The following is a 23,898-nucleotide window of genomic DNA, read 5'->3' as shown; positions in this document are numbered from 1 at the left end:
GTACACTGAAATGACTACAGATACCTTTATTATATCACCAGGTGACTGAGAGGGCTCAACTGGCAAAAAAAAAAAACACGTCAGACAAGTAAGCTTACATCGTTGTCAATCGTGAAGGAAGCAGTACATGCCCACAATTTTCGTACAGGTCAGGTGGAGCTAATTTTGTCAGTCACTGAGTTTACAACATGCAGAAAGACAGATAGTAATCTATTTGACAGAATTGAAAGCTGAAATAGACCGAAGTCTCTCATCGTGTTTGGCGTACTGCTAAAGCAAGGAAAAGGAAGCGTCAGACAACGATATTTGTGCTCGGCTGCACTCGTACTTGTATTGCGTACAGTGCTGTTTGACGTGTTTCATGCTATACGTATATTGTCTGCCTTCGACGATTTCAGCTAGATTTAAAAAAAAGATACAGAAGAAGTGCTCGGCAAAGATGTACTGCCAGTAAGGTAAGCTCGAGCTGCAATGTCGCATTGTTTTCATAACACATTGGCGATAGGCACGACGTGTAGAGGGTAGAAAACCCCGTTATGCTAAATTTTAGATTACATATTGTCTGTTCTTGATATTTCTGCTGCACTTTTAGCGTTCAGGTGCAGCAGTAAAGGCTTTGACACAAGTGGAGGACTCGTAGGAAGGCGAGGAACGTTACGGAGACTACAGTGCTTACAAGGACCTCTGCAAATATTGTGTATGAACAAGGACACTAAATAAACATATAAGTATGCCCCATTAATGCTCACGGATCTTTGGAAAATGCAATTTACGGTTTCATGCTAAAGAAGAAATCTCAGTTTGTTTGTTCAAACAATGCAAAAAGGTTACGCGGAGATGAACACTTCAATTGAGTAACAGAGGTGAGCAAGGATAGCCTCAGCCTGTAGCCAACGTTTCAACAATCTAACATATTTGTGAGGGCAGTGACGAAGACAAGTTCCTACGCTGAGGCTTCCCTTGCTCGTCTACTGTTGATTGGTTGAATGTTAAGTCAAACTTCTAGTATAATTCACAAACTTTTTGTGAACACACTGTCTTCAGGTATGTCATCTGCTGTTTGAAGAGAAAGAAAAATTTATTTTATTGGTTTGTCATATTTGAGAAGTGTAGAGGAGACCTGTTGTGTAGTTGCCTTTTCTAGCTATCTCTTACGGTGCAGGGCAAGCCTAGTTACTGATTTCATGCAAACTGTACATGGGCCTTTTGTAGTTAACAAATGAAAAATAATGCAATATCCAGATCTAATTCTAATCCTAGCACTTGCCATCTTAACAACGTTCCCTTAGATTTCGTCGCGTCCTATAGATATAGTGGTGTACACATCACAAATAACTTAAATTTGACCAATATAGAGTACGTCATTACCAATGCTGTTCACCTGCTCGGGTACTTACAGTGCAACTTTTTCAAAGCACTGTCTACTTTAAAACTGCACTTTTACAAGACTCTAATACGCTCGAAGCGTGAATATGCATCTGCAATATGGCATCTCAGTCGCATTAATCTTATTACTTCACTGAACTAGTACAAAATAACTCTGCTCGTTTTATTCTTTTTAATTATAACTGTACCGCGAGTATAGCCTTTGTGAAACTAACCAGCACTTATTTCTCTAGCTAACCGCCGTAGTCGCCCGTGTTTCGCTATTTCATCACACTTCGCGACGACTTCATACCGCGGCTTCAAGTACATTTCAAACCGCATCGATCAGGAATTGATTCTTGTTACACGAAGTCTTTCTTTCAATCTTTCATTCCCCGTACATCTCAGGGATGGAACCACCTTCCCTCCAGCCATCACCGATAACAAACTTTTTTTGCAAAACAGCTAACATTGTATAATCAGGAGAATCATTGCGTTACCAGAACTCACTGCTCTTGTTAGTTTGTTTCACTCTACTGCTTTGTAGCCACTCCCCTCTTTTATGGCATATGGCCCTGAGCGTACTTTAAATGAAAAATAGAATAATAAAGTGAAGAGTGACTGCCAGAGTTTCAGTCAACATGAAGCATCATTTCCACAAAATAAAATTGCACTGAGCGCTTTTGAAAGTTTTAAAATTCTTTGCAGTTTTATGTAACAAATTAACGCTATGAGGGAGCATGTGATACTTGGTCATAATGCCCGTCAATCTGATGTGCAGATAGAAGATGACAGAGTTTGTCCATTAACAAGTAGGGGCTTGCTACATTGTTTCTATTCTGGTCGTCATGGCTATAATGACGGCAAAAGAAACAAGTTGGGACTCAGCATGTCACTTCTCCGATTGTCATAAAACGCCCTTAAAAGCAAGTAAGCTTGTATGTCAAATTTTAGCATTCCCGCTCGGTACGATACAAAACTGTAGACTGCTGCATTCCTGATAGGGCTCACAGCCCTTTGTCTGGTAAACTTGCAAACATTTCATGGTGAGGCAGGTAGTTCAAGAGGACCTGTTGTCATTATGGTGACCGTTGAGCTTCTTATGACTTGGCGTGGACAGCTTGCAAACCAATAATCTCTCTTTTGTTCTTCTTCCTGAAAAGAGAAATCATGAAGCCATGACAAACATGCAAGCAAAAAATGGTGAAACAAGAGTTAGTCGAATAAATGAACAAATCATGGTTCTAGTTGAAGTGTTCAGAAACATACCTTGTGAGGATTCTGGCTCTATGGTGGCAGATTCACTGTTGACTTGTACGTCCAGAGATGATAGTCCAAAGGGGTGATCAAATATGAGCAACGTCTTGGAGGCTGGAGGCAAAAGAAAAAGAGCTTCAATTACTATAGTGGAAGCGTGGGTGAGTTTGTGATTCGTGTATGACTAAGTACGGTGCACAAAACTCTCCATGACAGAAAAACACACGCGCACACTACACTGTTTTGAGTATGCATGTCTTTCAATGTCGTCCTTGTGTGGGCTGTGCTTAGTGAAGCCTCGATTAAATTTTTTGCCAGATATATACTAAGTAACAAACACAGTAATTTTATTGAGTATCAAATGCTATTAATCCAACTGTCTCACCGGAAGTACATTTGGACTGATGTGCAATGAATTTATCGCAGTTTATCATTCATGCAGACACAGCCAAAACTATTTACTTTTTATACTGTGCTTCGTGTTAGGAATTTTAGCAGCGTGGTAAAGTAACACGCGGCTTGTTTGAATTGCCTTTGAAGAGCCAATAACTTTATTATAATTTTCCTCTTTGAAAAAAAAAATGACTACAGGAATCTGTTTTATCCGCCTCGCACACGAAGAAATTCAAAGTTGAGAATACGAAGCAGCGTTTTTTTACTCACCGGTGCACATACCCACAGGCTGCAAGGTTAATCCGCTTTCTGGGGTAGTTTCCAAACAGACTGTGTTCTGTTCCAGCGACGAGTTTTCACGCTGGCTAGCACATTTTTTTCAAGCAACACGTCATTACGCGGCCAGACGCGGCAGACCACTGACGACGGAAGCCATTATGCCAGTGAACCGCCGCAGCTGATAAAGTTCGCCGCCTTCAAACACGTTCGCCTGGTAGCGGCTATCGAATGTTGGACGCATAAACTGGCTGAGATATTATTGTTCTCTAATTAAAACGGACCTGCGTGATGCTGCACAAAGGAAACGACCACCCCGTTCGCAAATATAACCGCCGTACAATTTGTCTCGATAAAGGGCACGGACTCCAATCGATACCAGTGAGCTGCTGATTATACGTCAGTGAGGTCTCAAAACCTTTATTCAAGTAGTAAAGCGCAGGCTTTAATAACGTAAGTCAAATAAAAACAATTGTCTGCTTACTCTGCAATAAGTGACATGATAACTATGTTTAACGGTTTATGTATGTACATGTACAGATTAAATATTGAGCCGCGTTGAGCGCCCCTAGCAGAAACAAAATACTAATTAATGTATGCGAGCAAATTACAGTAGCTCCACTTGCGCGCTTCATGCTAGAACGCGCCGTGGTTGATTTTTCGCCTTCTGTGGCGTTCGCTTGAACTTGAGTATTGGCAGCGAGGAGTTACGGAGTCACCATCTGTCGGAAGCGCTTCCCTTGCGTAGTATGAAGGATCACGCGGCGCGCTCCTTAAAGGTTTCGCTTACAGCGCTCAATAAAAACACCACGCGGCAGCCCTCCTGGACATTTATGTAGGTACTCTCAACACGAAGGAAGTTTTTGACTGTCGATATAATAATCTTGGGCAAACTGAAAGCACAGAATCGTTTACAGACGCTGTCTATTTATCGTATACGTACAGTGAACACCACTGCGCGCGGTCGCCGCGATGGATTCTCCCGAACCGGCTTCTTACGTGAAAGGTAGCCAAACGCTGAGAGCAAACTATGTGAAATATGTTCTTATAATGGGCTGTCTGTATAACCACATGGGGCATAACAAAATGGAGCCTCAATCCAGCGATCGCACGTGTTCAGAGCGACCGACTGCGCGTCTGCATGCATGTCCGCGCACAATCTTTTGCTTTCGCTGTGAGCGCGTTTTTGCACCATGCCGTGAGCTTAGGCCACAGCATATGGACATTTGACAGTACACTAGCAACCATTGTAGACGCTTCTCGAGTAAAAATGGCGCTGATGCACGGCGTGAGGGCCCACGTGATGCTATTAGGCCAATAGCAACGCGGCGTCGGCCAGAGCGCGTGAGGAGGAGGCGGCATTCTTCAAAGTGTGGCACTACCTTACAAAGTTTAAGGGGTTTTAGCGCGCTCAACTCTGGCGCTTACGTGCGCGATCCTACAGCCCACAGTATAGAAACTCGCTGGAAGTGTGCTTTCGGCCTTCTTTTATTAACGCGATAGCGTTAAGGAACTAGTGTCGCAGAAAAGCCGGTGTCGTCGGTGGTGCTGGCCGTGAGCGAAAAATGGCGGAAGGCAATTCATAAATAAACACAACTTGCAAGATGGGCTGGGTGGGAATCGAACCAGGGTCTCCGGAGTGTGAGACGGAGACGCTACCACGCAGCCGTGAGCTCGATGCTTCAAAGCGGGACAAAAGCGCCTCTAGCGAATGCGGTGTTGCTTTAGAAACGTGCCATAGAAAGTTATACAAGTCGCAGTTAAACGAGTAGCGAAGTACGTTTCCGCTACATTTCTTCTGCGTTTGGCGCACACGCAGAGCCATCTTGCGGCAAACACAGAAGACCCCCTCCTCGCAATGTACGGCGCTGCCCCGACAGGTGGCGCGCCACTCACCCGCTTCTCCCCTTCGTCTCGTTAGAGCGCATTGGGACCGTGCGGGGACCGGTGCGAGGATGCCCCAATACCCTTGCGTTTAATAGAGAATTTTAGAATTGGGGGCGCAAGGCTCTGGGCCCCCAAGCCGCGTTGCGTCGGTTGCTCTTGGGTCTAGGTGAGCAGCAGAGTTTTAGGAATGGGTCGAACGCAGACAGCGTTGGGTTGAGCGCTCGGGGCGCCGCAGTGTGGAAAATAGAAAGGTGCTTGAAAGAAAAAAACAAAATGAACCTCTTTTCTTACAAGTGAAAACGAACAGAATGCATTTTTGAGCAAAAAGAACGAACAATAAAATGTAAGAAACTGTGTTAGTACCGGTTAGCATTACGAATTAAGTGTGCCATTCTAAGCCAAGCAAAGCCAATCGAAGCCAAGTGCTCTTAGTTGGTGTTTTCTTGTGACGCGCTGCGAAAAAACTGCGAGTTCACCCGCGTGAAATGGCGAAAATCAGTCGAAGTAAATAAAGTTTGCTCTGCGACCATCTGCTGTACGCCATCGCTGTCACCCGCGAGGGCGGCCCAAGACGGCTTGGGGGCCCACGCTAGTTTTCGGTTCTTGGGTTAACGCGAACGCAAGAACCCAAGACTGGCTTGGGTTATGCGCATGCGTACTTGTGGCGCGCAATTTTCTTGGGTCCCCAAGCCGCTTGGGCCCCCAATTCTAAAACTCTCTAATAAGTTTTCTCGCTCTCTCCCCTTCCAACTTCCAGCGTGCGCCACTCGAACCCTCGTGTTTGGGCGGCGCGGCTCCTCTTACCGCTCACAGCGCGATTCCTAGGTGCAGCATCCGATCCGGGAGGCCTCTGACGTGATCGCTGCGCCGTAGCGCGTCTGCTGGGAAGGTGGTGGTGGTATAAACTTTATTTAATGAAGGCCAAAAAAGAAAAGAAAATTAAGATGCCGCCGTTCCGTGGGTGGCCTTCAGGCTGCCGGTCGTGGCCACCAGATCATGCCTGGCGGCGACTTCCGCTGCCCAGATCGTTAGCCGTAGCTGGACATCCGGCTCCGAGCTGGCCAAAGCAGCCTCCCACAGCTGCGGACTAGATACATTCCAAGAGGCAGGGGGTGAGTGTTCAGGGCATGAATACAGAATATGAGCATAGTCTGCTCGTGGGTGTCTGCAGAGCGTGCATTCAGATGAGAAGGCACCGGGGTGAATAAGGGCAAGTCGGGCAGGAGAGAGGAAAGTGTGGGCCTGTAAATGGCGCCACGTGCTCTGTTGGAGCTTAGAGAGGGATTTGTGTCTGCTGGGAAAGCGTCCCCTGCGATGTGTGCCGTGCTGTTGGCGAGGAGTCATGCGTCTGCGTCGTGCTCCTGGAACAAATAATTAGAAAAAAGTTGTGCTGTGGACTTAGAAGTGGTGTATATGAAAACTATGTCTTTGTGTGACTCAAGAGCATGCCGAACGAATGAGTGGGCGGTGCGAACGGGGTGCGATAACGCTATCGCGTTCAACTCTTGAAGGCGAAGCTTAAGCGTCCTCCAATTTATTCTCTGGATTCTTGTTTCGCTTCGGCCGTTTCCTGCAAGGCATGTGTTCCGCACTTTGGGCGAGTTGTGAGAGGTTCACAATGCAACATCAGCGCATTTAGGCTACAGGTATACTTTGGCCGAAGTAAACAGACTGTTGTGAGCGATAATAAGCGATATGTATTTGCCAGATTTTTGACCGAGGCCTCGCCCGTGTGTACTTTGCCCTGTTATGCAAGCTTTATTTATTTACATCGTCGCTGAATTGTCAGTGGTATCTTACGCATGAAGGTTTTCATGCATGCGATTTATCGCATTGCGGGAGCGGAGTCATCCTTGCAGGCCAAACACGGTGGTGCTTATAGCCTCAGATGACGCTGACTCCCGCAAGAAACGGTGAGTTGCATTTGCTACGTACTACGTGCTATGCTGTTCTCTCATGAAACGCGGTGCGTTGTCAATTTATCTGCTCCCAAGAAAAGCAGCAGCAACTGCAAACAGCGCTTTTTTCAAGCTTTTGGCGTTTCAGACCGATATGCGGCCGGGTGATGCGGTCTCCGTATGTTCCCAAGCACTGGCCCTGCTTCGAAGTGTGCGTACTGCGAACACGAACAAGCGGTAGGTCATCGGACGCATACGATGTTATTACAAAAAATTATGAGGTTTTACGTGCCAAAACCACGATCTCATTATGAAGCACGCCGCAGTGGACTCCGGAATAATTTGGGCCACCCGGAGTTCTTTAACGTGCATCTAAACCTAAGTACACGGGTGTTTTAGCTTTCGCCCCTGTCGAAATGCGGCCGCCACGGACGGGATTCGATCTCGCAATGTCGTGCTTACCAACCCAACACCATAGCAACTAAGCAACCACGGCGGTTAAACATAACGTGTATCGGCGAACGAACGAGAAAGGTGCACTCCAACTCGTAATCTAAACTTTGCTTTATCCCTCACACGAGAACTGACCAGTTTACGAAACCATTTATAGCCTCCCTTTATAAGTGAAGGATATGCGTGCTTAGCTTCTGAAATGACAACAGATATTACTATGCAATTTACTGCGACACGAACCGTAGCGCACACTTACCGCAAAAGCAGTCGGCAGTGTATCAATGCCGCGCACCTTTCGGAGAGGCTTGCTACATTTCCTTTCTTCAACTTCCTACACGCTTGAGGGGCATTCTCTCTGAATGCCGAACGGACACACATAGCGCAACACTGCGATTCGACGCTACAATCCAGAAACTTGAGCGCGGCGAAAAACGAAACTGCCGCAGTGGTAGCCAGAACAGTTTCGAATGATTTCGAATGTGTATCAAAAAAAAAGAAAAAGACAATTTGGAGTACTAAAACCTACCGCGCGCTCTGACGTTTCTATCACGTGTTGGGCCGCCACAACGGATTCAATCTCGCTGCGGCATGCTCCCTCCTATTATTTCCTTCCTCCATGCGCGTGCTGACCTGATACCCGTGGTGACGTGAAGTCAAAGCTATTGCGAGCTGAAGCTTGTTATTTCTTTATAATCTGTCCAAATATATCAGCAAGCTAAAGATTACATATTTTTAACAGTGTACTAATAGATAAACTGAAAAAGGAAGCGTTTATGCATAAGAAAAAAATGACGCAACTGAAACCGAAATTTTTGGCTTTTGACGCGTGGTTTCCAGCAGTGCGTGCAAAGGTCGTGCAAAATTGCTACTGATAACGATGTTACAAAAGATAAATGCGGTCATAACTGAAATTCCGGGCTTTAATACTTAAGCTTGAATCCTTTCAAAATGAATTCCGCTCCTCCTCGACGTTCCGCCTCATGCTTTCACTGTAGTCTAGCTACTCCTCCACTTCCCACCTCGCGTTCTCTTTCATCTCCCGCTGCGCCCCACGTTCGCTTGATTTTTCGCTTTGCTCGTTCGCTCGGTTACGAGGTACGACGCCAGGGCACGCCGACGCTCAACTCTGGAACGGGCGCCTAAGAGCTGCTATCTAAAAGGACGAAGTGGACGCGCAGTCAACGCTACGTTCAATAGCCTCGTTGGCGGAGCCAAGTCAGCCTTCCGGTGCTGACATCAGCGTTGTGCGCACGGACACTGTAAGCACATTACAGGGCTATTTTCTGCAACCACCCGGGAAGCGGAAACGCCCCCCCCCCCGCCCCTTTCCATGACCAAACATCTCTTTCTTGAGGCACGAATTAATCGTTTGTGAACGACCTCATCATGACGAGATATCCTTATCGAGATTGGCAATCTGGCGACAATACACGACTGTATAAAGCGACGGCGAGCGCTCCTACTTGAAAGGGTGGAACAGCCATGCGAAACTTGCACGGCAAAGTGATGGAAAGGAATGTACAGAAACAAGACACAGACAGGCTAAAGCGCCCCATCAGCGTGCGTTCTGCTACAGAAATACCGCAGAACTCACCATTGTTCATGCAAACGCGGCTAAGAATTCCTCTCGAACTGGGGAAGATGCATGAGCGGTGTCGTAGGTATGACACTTCATCATCTCAAAGCTCATTTAGGCACGCAGCTTTCACGCTAGCGAGGGAAGGTTATTCTAGAAGTCCACAAAATCGCTGGAAACTAGAAGGACAAAGTTTAGGCAAATCTATCCACTCAAGAAACAAGGAAGATGGCAACAAAGTTGAAAAAAAAAGTCATTAAAGTTATTAAAAACTTCACAGTGTAGCATCTACGCCGAGTTTTTCGCCTTGGTCGGTGTATGTTCTGTTTCTTCATGATTCTGCCAAACCAGGAGAGATTTGGATGGTCACCTTGACTTCAAATTCAATCCGTATCCATTTGCCGAGCTGGCTGATCATACATACCGGAAGCGCACACAGGCTCTATAGAACCGGATTTCCTTTTCGCAGTATTAGCGTGAAACTCAATGCTTATCGCGTGACCTCTGAGATCGGGCGGCTCGCACTGGGAGCGTGCCGCCACCCGAGCTCGGAAGCCTAGGTTCTAGTGGCGGCAATTAATGAAGCCGCAGATCCTGTAGCTGCCTTTCGACGTGGCATTTACGGAAAGCGTCAGCTCAGAGGCATGCTACGGTTTACCTTCCGCATCTGCGAGGTTGTGAAATGAAGGGATCACAGCGGGCTCAACTTCGGCGCGCTGCTCTTTGTGTGCTGACTGAAAGAAAAAGAAGAAAAAAAAAGCAAGAAATACACAAAAGATAACCGTACAATAAACGAGGAGAATGGCAAGTGACGTCATCGAACTGATATCGTAGTCCAGCTGTAATACGATACAGCGTTGGGAGGGCTGCGACTAATGCCGGCCGACCGGTATGCAGCCAATGCGCAGATGAACACTTCTGGTTAAGCTGCGACGCCTGTTTTCAACTGCGTGATCTTGTTTGTTTGTTCGATGAATAAAACGGACCTAATGGCGCTCCTGTTACGGTATTCCAGAGACAGAGAAAAACGAAATACGGAAGTAGACAAGAAAAATTGACTCACAGCTACAACAAAAATATAAACTTGCTCAGAAAAAAAAAAGAAACCGGACCAATGGTGAGCGTGAAGAGAAAAAACTGGCCGCTGGAAAAAGGAAGACCGCGGCGTTTAATTAGACACAATTAACACGCAGTGAAATTACAGCTAATATGAACAAGACACGTAACACTCAACACGCTTTACGGGAAGAAGTAGTCAAATGCTAACCCATGCACCAGGGTTGCACTTAATGTTTTATGATCCTTTAGAAGGCAGCTTCAGCGACAGGAAAGGTCGTAAGAAGACGACACCATTAAGAACCGAGCATGTCGCGGCGCTTTACGACAAACGCGCAGTCATGAACGTGCATAAAGTTTCAAGCGTACGGACGAGAAATGCACCGGGAGCTCAAAATCGCTAACATGCTGCTTGCCACGCTCCAGTCACGCTCTGGCGAAGCACTGATCGCAGCTTCGGCTATGCTGCACGGAATTAGCGAGACATATGTACCGAAACCCCGTAGCGCGCACAAGTGGCGAGGCAGGCTGTCACACGCCGAATAAAAATAAACGAGATCGCTACAGCGCGGCGCTGGCATTCCCTCAAAAGCGCGAACAAGCGCGCCGTAGCGCGGTTTATTTCGGTAAAAAAAAAAAAAAAAATACGTCATCAATCCGACGTGGAATACAGGACAGCGGGGAGGAGTTGCACATCGCCCACGAAGCAGTGCTACGGCAGGCGTGTTTCGGCGGCTTCTGGTCCAGTGTTCACGAGGCATCGTGCGCCAAGATGATGGCGTCCAGGAAGAGCGAGATGAGTGCCATGCTTTCGACCGAGGAACCCAAGATTCAACTTCTGAACCTGGCACGTGCGGGTGAGTCGTTGAAGCGAGGGCTCTGACGCGGTGATGCAAGAAGGCGCGAGCGTGTTCCCAAGTGCTTTACGCGCGCGTACGTGTGCGCCTGTGGTGACAGAAGACGACCTTAGAATTTTCAACTGATCGCTATCCGCGTGATATTGCTATATGGTAGGTTGCACGAAATAGTTTACATGTTGTTAGTGTGGCGAAACGTGGGCGAGTTGCTTATGATTCATTGCTATGACAAACCAAGAACGGTTAAAGAACATAAGGGGCAAATAGATATAGCTAAAGGGCGCTGACTTGCAAGTGATTTCATTTGCATGAAAAACTGAATATACGTTTGAGTAGTGAAACGGGCAACCCTATAGGTGATCTCGGAAAACAGTTCTCGTCGTCAAATGCGCGTTCACGATTGCCTGAAAAGAGCCGAAACTTATTTAAATTCAACTCTTCAGTGCAACGAAAGCTGCACAAACGCACGTATTGGTAATCTTATTTCAGCCTCGATAATTTCATGGCTTAGCTGTGTATTTTGCTTTCTGCCTTTCTGTTTTGTTTAAACAATCCTATGATGTTTGCGAAAAAAGATTTAAAGAAATAATAAACACGATGACGAGAGTTTTGACCCTCTTCATGCTCGCTGGCCGTATACCGGCATTATCGATCGACATGTGCGCCTTTGTTCATGCTTCGATACCGCGAACGTCTGTAAACTATAGCCCAGCTATCCACCCTTCTCAGTATAGTCGTTTAAACTATCGCGGTAAAAGCTTTGGTGCTAGTTCATGAAATTATTAGTTGTATAACTATACTCAGCGAAGTCGGGTGTTTTGGCCGTGGAGCAAGCCACTGACTGTTATTCCGCGTCTGTCCGGGACTGCAACCTGGCGCTCAAGCCAGACGTAGGTGGATAAGTTATGTTCAATGGTGACAACAACGCTCAATGACCGTTGAGAGTGCTGTGATGATAATTATTAGTAAGGTCTGTAGCGCACTACTACGTGCCACAATGGTCCGGTCACAAAAGACTACGAGGACACGCCCAGCATGCTGACGGTGCGCGAGCAGGGGAATCGGCGGAATCAGGCTTCCGTCGGCTAAAAATATAATTTGTGGACACCAGGCACCAGCCAGCTTCTGTTTGGTTTTTAGTCAACCACAAATGGGTGACTCCGGACTTCCCGTCATCGCTCTCAGCTCAGGGTGCTTCAACGGCTTCACTGGGCCCACCGCCGCAAGGAGCTCGAGCACCGCTGTCTTCGCAGTCCACGTTCTATCTAGTCAGCCATGGCCTCGGATTCTCGCGATGAAGTGCTGCCGTCAGCGCTACTACCCCACGATCACTAGGTCCTCCTGGATTCCCCTCCTGGACATTACGGCTCAAGCACTCATCACGCTTTGGATTAGCCGCTACGGTGTCCTTTCCACCATTACGACTCACCGTCATCACCAATTCGACTCAACATTGTTCGCCATTCTATCTCGGCTACTCGGCAGCAATCACATCAAGACTACCTCTTACCACCGGTTATCCAATGGGATCATCGAACGTTTTCTCCGCCAGCTGCAGGCTTTATTCATGGCTCCGACTTTTCTCACATCATGGATCGAGCGCCTTCCTTTCGTTATGCTTGGCATCCGCACCGCTCTTCGCAGTGACTCTTCCACCAGCGCCGCCGATCTTACGTTTGGCACCACTTTATGAGTGTCTGTGGCGAATTCTCCAACGACTCGCCCACTGTACCTGCTGATGTTTCCAACTGCGCGTACGTCTACGCAGGGCTTTGCGTGCTTTCTCGTAGAGTGGTGCCAAACGTAAGCTCGACGGCGCTGGTGGAAGAGTCGCTGCGAAGAGCGGTGCAGTGTGGATTTAAAGTTGACGGAAGTATCAACCGGTCAAGACATGCAAGAGACGTTTAACGTATTGGTGGAAAATAATCAGAGAACATATTCACACGACCGCATCTTTTACAATCTTAGGTAGGTAGAGAAGTTATGAGGTGGAGAAAAAAGCTTAAGGAGATGCTCACAAAATGCTTGATAAGCTAATCTCTTGATTTTTTATTGCCTTTGTGCTTAAGCTGTGCTGTATATGACCCCCCTTTCTCTTTTTTTCGTTTGAGTTTGTGCTATGCTGAATATAGTGCTATGTTGCGGTTTTTTTTTCCAGCTTTTTGTACCACGAAAATGTTTTAACCAATCTATAATGCTCGTGTATAAATTTCATATTTCCTTGCGCACACACACTACTCTTTTTTCTAATTATTAAAATGCGTTACTTCCATTACATTTCTGTAAATTGACGCCTACCCACCTGTGTACTCACACGTGAGTGCCTGCTGCTTTCTGTTGCCTTTGATGGGTTTTTGGGATGGTAAAGTTGCCTACGCGCCACTTTTTACCCAGAACTCCACCAGAGAATTCTTTTTATGGGCATAAGGTAATTCATCCTTCCCTTCCTTCCTTTACTATAGCATACCTGATTAACTCAAGCAGGCTAGGTGACTTTGTCACCACTCCGATCCAAAGAGAATGCAAATAAATCATGAGCATCATCAACCTAGCATCGCCACAACTGGAGATTAGGTCTGGGGGAAAAAATTGAATTCATCGACGATTACGCTACTCCCTAATGCGAAATTTGAGGGCAGCTTTATACATGTTTTCATTTAGTGATGTATTGACTGGCGCAAACAATTTGTCTCGTGCGGCCCGTTGCAAACGGAGCGAAATGCGGCGCGACTGCCTCGCTAATCTGGAGATCGCGAGAGGCAGTGCGTATGTGCGCCGACAGACTTCCCAGACGACGTGCGCTACTGTCTGGCTCCATCCTGTAGCCATCGTCGCCGCACTATACGCTTCTCTTCTCACGCTTTCGCCTTACCCTCCTCCTCCGTTTTCCGCCTCATGGTTCCGCTGCACGCTCCTCCTCCGCTTTCCTCTTCGCGTCTTTCATCCTCCACTGCGCTCCACGTTCGCTCTTTCATCCTTCGCTGTAGTCGTTGGCTCGGTTAATAACCCTCAAGTCCCTCCATCCACGCGCCGTCACCACTTTCAGGCTGTTTCGCATGGCGCGATTGGGGCGAAAAATATCGTTCTGCCGCGCACGTCGCAGAGCGATTTTCGCTGACAGGTTTCACATCCGTTTGCGGCAGCGCAATTTCCGTCGCAGCGATGCGCAAGGTTGCATCCTGCTCACGAAGTATACATGCCTGCATCGTTAAACAAAACAACATGGAAACTAGTCAAATATTCGAATTTTCCTATTATTATTCGATAATAGAATAGGTACACCATTTTTTTAAGTTTAAAAGCGTTGATACTTTACGACAGCTTGCAGATACGGTGAGTGAAGCGCTGCACAACACCGCAAGTATGAGCGTACGGCTTGTGCGGCGTCGGTGGGGTGGTTCCGTTTAGTACACTCTAGTTTCCTTGTTACTATGGAAGCCATAACTTTTTTCCTGAATGAGTATTTGCTTTTGCAGAACACGCTACTATTGAGTGTGCATGTGTAAGCAGCTGGCGCTATTTGTAGCCATGAAGAGGTTGACGACGGTGGGGATCAAGTGGGTGCGTGCCTTATGTTGAAGCGGCGTCCTTCTCCCGACCTGGATAGCGCACAGCTTCTCCTTTTAAACGAATTGTGTAAGCAGAAGAAAAGAAAAAATTGGAGGACGCTTAAGCTTCGCCTTCAAGAGTGGAACGCGACAGCGTTCCCGTCGACCCACCAAGGGGCGTAAGACAATGGGCTACGGCGCAGCGATCACTTACGAGGCGCCCCGCATCGGACGCGGTGAGCGTCGAGCAACACAGCGTTCGGCGCGGCAACGAAACGTGCGCCTGAGCAAGCGGCGCACGCCTGAGCAACACCGCATTCACTTGAGGCGCTTTTGTACCGCTTTGAAGGATCGAACTCGTGGCTGAGTGGACTTCCTCTTCAGCCACCGAGGTGAGCGGACGCGGAATGTCGGGCTCTTCACGAGCGGCTTCAGCGACCCTTTTGGGCCGCGGTATCAGGTCAACTGAAAAACCAGGTCAGGACTACCAAATGATTTTGCCAACGCTGCCAACAGGTGCGTCCGTTCTTCATACGGTTTTTTTACATGGTGACGTTAAGGCGAGGCCTTACAGAGTGGAACATTTTCGAGACGCTCTTACACGGCTGTCTCTCATGCCGGAAGTGGTTGCACTGGGTGCATATCAAATGAACCATCTGTGGGCGGTGACTTTCAAGGACGAAGAAGGGAAAAAGAGGATTATCGCTGCAGACGCGTTTGATGTCAAAGACCACCGCTGTGTGGTCGTCGACCCGTGTGACAGAGGCGTCCGTATCAAGCTCTACTGGCTCCTTCACGGTGTACCTGACGACGACGTTCGCACTGCCTTGTCGCCTTTTGGAAAGGTGACTGAGATCACCAGGGACAGGTGGCGGGTACAAGGATGCGTTGACAAAGGGTCAACCACCCGTACTGTCACTATCAAGCTGAAGGTAGGCGTCACCGCTGAAGACTTGCCCCACCAGCTGCGAGTGGCGGAAGATGTTGCGCTCGTGCACGTCCCTGGCAGAGCTCCCCTCTGCCTCCGATGCCGCGGCATCGGGCACATCCGACGCGAGTGCCGTGTACCACGCTGTGGGCTTTGTCGTCGTTTCGGCCACGACGAGACCCAGTGCGTCCGAACCTATGCCACAGTGACAGGCCCGGCATTGAAGGAAGATGTCACAGATAACTTGATGGGCGTGGTCGACCCAGTGGAAGCCGCAGGCAAAGGGAAAGAGACCCAGCCCTCGGTGTTAACGCCCCTGAAGAAGGCAATGACTGTTAATGAAGAAAAGTCATCGGACGGCTGGAAAGACCCATGGGATGACACGGTGGAACCAACTAACTCAATAGAGGTCGAGGTAAAAGAGGCCAAAGAAACGTGCACATCAGCAGAAGTGACGACCGGTGAACAGCACGAAACTGACGACACCGTGATGCCAACGTCAAGTAGTGCACCTGCTAAGAGGCTTCACGAAGAGGCGGATGAGCAAGAGGAAAAGGATCAAGAGACTGGGAATGACGAGCCTCCTCCGAAAGCTACCCCGGGACGCCGACCGGCGTTCAAGCCCAAGCCCGGCGTTCCTGCCAAACGCCGTTCTACAACCCAGACGCCTCCGCTAACGCGGAGGCGTTCCTGGGTTAGGAAAAATTGTTGTTGGGGTGTGGGGACTGGAGTTTGTGGGCAGGATGTGCGTCGGCCGTCTTCATTGGGCTTTGATGTCTAGAAAGCCATGGTCCGCCTCCCTAGACCGTCGAGTCATCGTAGCAGATGTGAGACGGACGATGTGCGGTAATTGGTTTGGATTCTCCTCCCGTGAAATGACAGCTAATTTTTCGACTGGTCTTTGTGTCGCGACGTTGAACGTGCGTGGACTTAGCGGGCGTAGAAGGCAATGCCAAGTTAACCGTATTCTTATTGAAAATAATATTGACTTATTGGCCATTCAAGAAACAAAAATTGCAACTGATGAATGCACGGAGCAAATGGTTAACGTTTTTCCGTCCTAGATATACCGTAAGTGTATGTCATGCGGCGGGTAGGTCTGGGGGCTGCCTTATTCTTTTGCGTAGCAGTATTGCTGTAGTTGAAGCCGTCACATCATCCGAGGAGAATGGTCCTCTGCGATTTTACTTTTTCAGAGATGCCTTGGAGGGCTATATGTGTTTATGCTCCGAACGTAGCACGGGAGCGGGAAGTCTTTTTTGGTGATATTCAGCAGTACTTGAATTGGGAAAGACATGTCATATTACTGGGTGATTTTAATTGTGTTTGCTTTCCAGAAGATAAATCTAAGTTGACTAGTGTTTGTGATGAAAGTGCGTTGCTTTTAAGTTTTATTGTAAGGCAACAAGAGCTTGAAGACATTGGTTACGTGTTGTCAAGTGAAAACCATAACATGTATACGCACTATCAAGGTCAGTGTCATGGCAGGCTAGACAGAATTTATGCTCCCTTAACCTTTGTACAGTTATTTTCAAGTTATCAAGTGTTACATGTTAGTTTTAGCGATCATTGCCTCGTTATGTCAACCATAGGAAAGAAACAAAAACCATCTAAATTCAGCTGGGACTTATGGAAGCTAAATGATAAGCTTTTGCAAGACGACGTTTTTCAAAAGGCAGTTCAAGAAAAGCTCGAAAATTTGCTCAGCATAACTACGTCAGCGTTCTTCATTGCAGAATGGGAACTCTTCAAAAGAGACGTTAAATTCACCGCGATAGAAAGAGCATGCGTAGTCTGTCACAAAGAAAAAGAGCGTGAGAAGGAATTACACCTTAGGCTAAAATATATGCTCAGCGCAGAAAGCTCTTCGCCTGGCTTATTTTCGAACGAAATTAAAGAAGTTAAGTCTGAACTTGAAGTCATCGATGAAGAAAAGTACAGGGGTGCGGCCTTAAGGGCGCGGGCGGAGAGTTTATGGATGGGGGAGACGCCTACCAAGCGAGCAATAAGTGACGAGAAGAAACACGCGGTTTCCAAAGAAATAACAGAAATAAGTTATCAAGGGGAAGTCACTAGTGATGTTGGAATGATTGAGCACGCTTTTGAGTCTTATTATGAAAGTTTGATGGGGAAAAAGACATGTGATATCGAAAGGTTTAGAACTGACTTCTTGCCATTAATGCCAACATTATCAGACGAGGTCTGTGAAACGCTCGACAGACCAATAAGCCTTTCAGAAGTTGAGGATGCGATTGACGAACTTACTCCCGGCAAGTCGCCGGGGCCTGATGGTCTGGGAGGGGCTTTCTATAAGAGCTTTAAAAGTGGAATAGCTGTAGCACTACATCGCGTGATAAGGGAGATGTACGAGAATAAGGAAGCACCTCCTTCTTTTCGGATATCGCACGTTATTTTAATTCCTAAAGTAAAAGATCGTGCGCGACTTTTGGCGGTTGAAGCCTACAGACCAATAAGCTTGACAAATACGGACTATAAAGTTTACACTAAAGTACTGGTGCGACGATTGCAGACCGTTATAAAAGAACTTGTGGGCCCCCATCAGACTTGCGGTATCAAAGGCAGATCGATCTTTTCGGATATACATACTGCAAGGACCATACTGGAATGCTGCGATGAGAGAGAGGACAGAGTCGCTATGGTACAAATTGACCTTGAAAAGGCTTTTGACAGAGTCGTCCATGATGTTATATTTTTGATCTTAGAACATGTTAAAGCCGGTGCAGTGATAACAGATGGAGTAAGAATGGTATACAAAGATTGCGATTGCACTGCGCAGTTAGTAATTAATAGAAAATTAGGCGCCAGTATAAAAGTGGAATCATCAGTAAAACAAGGATGCTGTTTGTCGCCTCTGTTATTTGCCTTGTATTTAGAGCCTTTCTGTTTGAAAATAATTAAGAGCCAATCTATTCGTGGGTTTATCTACGCAGGAATTGAGACTAGAGTTCTGGCTTATGCAGATGACGTGGCAATTTTTTGCCGTGATACAGAAAGCGTGAATAACACTATGAAAGAGGTTGTTTTCTTTTGCGCCGCAACTGGAAGTGTTGTCAGCTGGACTAAGTGCCTAGGTTTATGGCACGGCAGCTGGCCACAGGTACCCGAGTTTTTTTGCAATATGAACTGGAGCGTTACCCCTGGAAAATATCTTGGGGTGCCATTACAACATTATCGTGACAGTGCCGCGCATTGGATCGAAGAAGTGAAAAGAGTTAAAGATCAGACAGAAAAGGGGGCGGGCATAATTTTTCGATGTTTTCAAGAGCTAGTGTTTGCAATTTGTTTTTAGTTACAAAGGTGTATTATGTACTACAAGTGTTATGCATGGCAAGGATTTCGGTGCAGAAACTTCAGAGTGTTTGCGGTATATATATGGGGATCCACTTGGGAGAGAACTAGCCGGTGTAACTTGTTTCATTCGATGAAGAATGGAGGACTAGGATTAACACATTTGTTTTTGAAACAGATTGTTAGTAGGTTCTTTTTCTTAAGGGACCAAAGTAATATATTACTGCGTGCTGTTATTCAGATGAGATTGAGTTCTTCCTTGCCTGAGTGGGTTGTCTCATCAGCAAATGAACGTACTCGAACACCAATTGGCTTTCTGAGGGAAGTTGTTATGTCCTTTTCTTTACAGAAAGCGCATTTTTCGAATGAATTTTTGACTTCAGTGACGCGTAAGAAACGTTATAGTGATCTGGTTGATGTTTTCTTGCCGCATCCTGTTTACCGCATGATGTATAACTTAGGACCTGAACGCAATGTGCTGAAACGCGTTAGAAAAATGCCGGTTAGATCTTCAGCGAAAACCTTCTTTTTTCAATTGCATTCGGGCACTCTCCTTGTGAAGCCATGGCTGCAAAGCAAGGGCTTCTTTGTTCCATGGTCTGTTAACTGCATCATATGTAAGAAACCTGAAACTATTGAGCACATCTTTTTGGATTGTCATGACTCAGTTTTCTTGTGGGATGTTCTAAAACGAACTCTGAAGAAAGAACTGCCGTTAAGTCCTTTCGGTATTCGGTTCTTACCGTGTGCAGACACAGGGGGAGTGCCGGCTGACTTGGTAATGCTTTTGTGTATGAGCAGCGTGTGGAAAACGCGCATGGATATCAGGAATGCCCGCGTAGATGAAAGGTCTGCGAGGGAACGCCTAAGTGAAAGGCTTAGGTACACACGTGATGCCCTCAAGCACATGATTGAACCTCCAGAGTGGTTTGAGGAGCTTGACACTTTGGCGTCTGTGATATCCTCTTTGAGTGCCTTTTAAATATGTACAGTCTCTCGAAGTGATGTAATATTATTTTTCTGCACCAAATGACCTACTTTGTACGCGTTTGAGTGGTGTTGAAATCAAGGTAATAAAGAAAAAAATGGCTGTGGCTTAGCTAAGGTTAAGCCCAGGATGCGAAGCATACTAGCCTTTATTTTAGTTGTTGAACCACTGTTTAGCCTGGTGAACTGCTGTTGCTTGGCTATATTTGGTTCGGCTAGACGAAGAAACAACTCATGCAGGCGAGCGCACGAGCTGAGACCCGGCTATGTAGCTACGCGGCCGCAAGCGAGCGCACGAGTTGAGCCTCCGCTTTTGCAGCGGTTATGACGTCATATTGAAGCTACGCGGCCGCGCGCGGCGCAGCAAGGAAGAGCGTGGTTATGCGGCTAGTATGCTTCGCATAAGAAAACTCGTGGCTGAGTGGTAGCGTCTCCGTCTCACACTCCGGAGACCCTGGTTCGATTCTCGCCCAGCCCATCTTGCAAGTTGTTTTTTATTCATGAAGTGCCTGCCGGGATTTATCGCTCACGGCCAACGCCGCCGACACCGACGCCGACGACACCGGCTTTTCTGCGACACGAGCTCCTTAACGCTGTCGCGTTAAAATGTTTATGAAGCTCCTAAGCCGCAAACGCTGGTGGGTACGCCCTATCAGAACATAGCTAGCTCCACAAAGCTACCAACGCGCGGTAAAAAAGGAAAGCGCCTATTTTGACGGCGCTTTGTTTCGTCACACATTGCCCCTCTCACATCGCGCCGATCGCTGCGACTCGGCGACTGCGCGACCAACTTGTGGGAATCCAGTCGCGGAGAGCCCACGACGTCACGGCGGTCGCTGAGCGACGGAATTCGCTGTGTCGCTGACTGAAAATCGCGCCATGTGAAAAGCCGTTTGTCGGCAAAAACGTGTATGGAGGGGCTTTAGGTTACCCAGACTATCTAGCCACCTTAGCTCGACGCCGACGCCGGGTGGCTAGAGCGGCAACGAATGGCGGAACGCCCGTGAGCATTGACGTTATCACGTGGCAGAGGTGTGGCCGAAGCGCGGGCGTCGCGGGGAACTGACTCGCTCTAGCAGGTGGTTCTAGCAGACGACATTTGTAGCAGACTACGTTCGCTGCCAGTTTGCAAAGCCGCGTGCTTTCAACGAGCTGTTCATGACTCAAGTAGTGCAGTGTCCACTTGTTTGGGATGCTAAAATGGAGGATTTTCGCTACAAAGGTAAAAGGAGGATTCTTCGGGAAGAAATTTCGGACTGAAGCTGAAGGTTCTCGTCGTCGCAAGTGACACATACTTACATAAAATAAAGGTCGGTGTCGCTCGAATCAGCCATGTCCGCTGGTGCCTCAGAAGTGCCGCTTGTTTTCATTTGTCATCTTGTAGGTCCATTGTACGGAGTGGAATTGTCCGCACATGTGGTTTCCTTCTTTTTGCCGCGTTTTTCTCCCCGATATGGTGTCCCAATATGGATCCGGACAGACGAGACGAAACAGCACCCCACACTTTTCGTTCTCAGATTATGTAGAGCGAGAGAGAAAGAGAAACGGGATGGGAAAGACAGGGAGGCTACCCGGATAAGATTCTCGTTTGCTACCCTGCACTGGGGGAAGAGTAAGGGGAAATGAAAGACTTAAGAGGAAGCTTTAGCTCGGGCCCAACTCCGATGCGGCCTATTAAAATACATGTAAAACGCAAAAACGTTTTTCTGAGATAACCCCTGGACCGATATTAATGAAATTTGATGCATTTGAGAGAGAAAGTAAAATTCTAGTAACTGATGGAAGCGGAATATCGATTTATGTCCTGAATTTTCTTAAAAAGATTTTCAAATTTTTGACCGTCTGAAAAAAAAATAGAAGCACGAAGTTTACCAATGCATAGCTTTGCATCAAGAACAGATATCGCGGTTCTGTAAACGGGATCCATTAGATCATTCAAAGCGGACAAATTCGATATGTCATTTTGCATCTTACGTGAGTTTGTTACGTTGGTTACAAGGGTTCTGCAAAAGCTGTATTTCCATATTACTAAATTTAATTTTCATGTGTAACATATCAATTTTGTCCGCTTTAGATGTACTGTTATATGTAATTCACATAATTGTATTATCATTTTTCGTTGTTGAGTTACAGAGTTGTAAACTTGATAGTTTCGTTTTTGAAATTTCTTTATTTTTGCCAATTTTTAGTAAAAAATTGACGACCTAACTAAAACTCAGAACCAACAGTCACTAGATTTTAAGTTTTTCTTTTAAATGCAACAAGCCTAGTCAAATTTGGTGCAGTGGTTGCCGAGAAAAACGAATTTTCCTTTTACATGTATTTAGATAGGAGCACCTGAGCTAAAGCTTCCTCTTAAAGAACAGGCGGAGTGAAAAACCAAAGAAACGAAAAGAAAATATAGAGAAGGTCGTGAACGTCCATGAGAATTAGTCTCTCCAATAGGCCACTCGAACGTAAACATTTCAAGAGTGCTTGCAATTTCATGTGGTATGACTATTGTATAGGTCGGCGTTCCAGACTGTCTGCTCCGAAAGCGGCCGGTCTTCAAGACGCGCCAGCGCGGTCGCAAGTAACTGCCTGTGTGCGCTGTATCGGGGACAATAACAAAGAATGTGTCGATAGTTTCCTCGTCGCCGCAATGGTCACAAGCAGCACTATCCTTTCATCCGATGCGGAAAACAAACGACTTCCTAAATGCGACGTCAAGCCACAGTCGGCAAAGTAGTGTCTCGCATCGGGATAGTCCAGGTGGAGGATGAAGTTGCAGAGAGGGGCCCAGTCGATGTAGACGTGCGTGCTGGAAGCTAGGTGGGTTTCACAACGATTTTAAGGCGCCATATTCAAGTACTAGAAGTTCTGCTGCTGCATCTGTTCTTGACAGCGGGATTGGTTCCTGCACGCCGTCTTCATGAGAAGATCGAGCAGCTTCATCGGCCTGTTCATTGCCCATTATGCCCTGTGGCGAAGGAGCCACTGAAATTTGATGTCGTGTCCATGCCCGACGAGGCGATGAAGGAGCTCTCCGATTTCCGGCACTAGTTGTTCGTGGGGTCCACGGCGTAAGGCGGAAAGCAAGCAATGTAGGGCTGTCTTAGAGTCGCTGAAAGGTGTTCTTCTTTTTTTTTTTTTCGCTTTACGACTCCGAGATTGCATGTTCGTAATTTTGTTTGCTCTTGTTTCTTCAGTTAAAAGGTCACGTGCCGCGAGCTCTACAAGGGCCGCCGCCTTTCTACTCGAATACATGGAGGCTAAAAGGGCCGCGAGTTTCTTTGAAAGCCGTCATAGGCCTCTCGCCGTTGACAGACGCGCACGTGCTGAAACCCAAACCGAAGAAATGCGAACCAACCCTTTGCTTCCGTATGGCTAATTCTGTGTGCGTGTACTTAGCAAGACGTTTAGGCTAACGCCTATAAAGATCTAAAAGAGAGATAACTCTGAATAGAAAGTTCTATTAGCAGTTCGACACGCGGTGTTTTTATTTTCTACAAGGTTTAAAAGCGCGGAAGTGGAGCACTAACTTAATACACCCATGAAACCCACAGCTCAAGTGCGCCAGAAGATGGAAATCTGGAGCAAGATACAGCTCTCGAAGGCCGCTAAAACCTGCAGCTCAGGGGCGCTTTCCGCAAGCAACACTGTGCATCACAGCGGCTATGCGTGGCTTGCGTCTAATTGTCGTACAAAAATCCCTCACGTGACCTGATCCTAGGTGCCTAGGGACAGGATCGTTTAGGGACTTTTGAGAAGGCATGATGGTTGCGCCGAGCGACGCCGTGGCGTGTTCGTTCTCGGCGTGATCGTACCTGATCCTAGGTGCCTAGGGACAGGATCGTTTAGGGACTTTTGAGAAGGCATGGTGGCGGCGTCCAAGGAGGTTAAAGAAAATTGCTAACCTCCTTGGTGGCGCCGAGCGACGCCGTGGCGTGTTCGTTCTCGGCGTGATCGTTCACCGGCTCGCGCGGACCGCGCGTTGTTCAACGTTGCTTATGTGATTGTGCTTGCGTTGCTTGTGTGTTGCTCTGTGTTACTTGGCGGAAAGCCCGCGAGTAGTGGTGGTGCGGCAGTGCGGCTTTCGCCTCGGTGAGCTCTGGCAGTACAGAATCTG

At 47.3% G+C, this 23,898-nt stretch overlaps 1 protein-coding gene across 7 annotated transcripts in view; it reads left to right on the top strand.

Moving 5' to 3' along the window:
* The window catches only part of LOC142589514 (sodium-independent sulfate anion transporter-like), a 562,847-nt gene that overhangs the window by 59,775 nt on the left and 479,174 nt on the right, over positions 1-23,898 (top strand). For 4 of the 7 annotated variants that reach the window (XR_012829865.1, XR_012829863.1, XR_012829864.1 and 1 more), the window contains exon 1: positions 10,830-11,018. The exons of 1 other annotated variant lie outside the window; for it this stretch is intronic. Coding sequence is in view for 3 of the 6 variants with exons in the window: in XM_075700921.1 (XP_075557036.1) it covers positions 10,934-11,018 (85 nt within the window). In the remaining 3 variants the exon portion in view is untranslated. Of the gene's footprint in view, positions 1-10,828; positions 11,019-23,898 lie in introns of those variants that run through there. 2 more of the 7 variants (XM_075700919.1, XM_075700920.1) reach the window with 1 other exon arrangement.

The sequence above is a fragment of the Dermacentor variabilis genome, chromosome 8, assembly GCF_050947875.1.
Source record: "Dermacentor variabilis isolate Ectoservices chromosome 8, ASM5094787v1, whole genome shotgun sequence".
In the NCBI taxonomy this organism is placed as follows: Eukaryota; Metazoa; Arthropoda; class Arachnida; order Ixodida; family Ixodidae; genus Dermacentor; species Dermacentor variabilis.
This window is presented reverse-complemented; position numbering and strand designations above follow the sequence as displayed.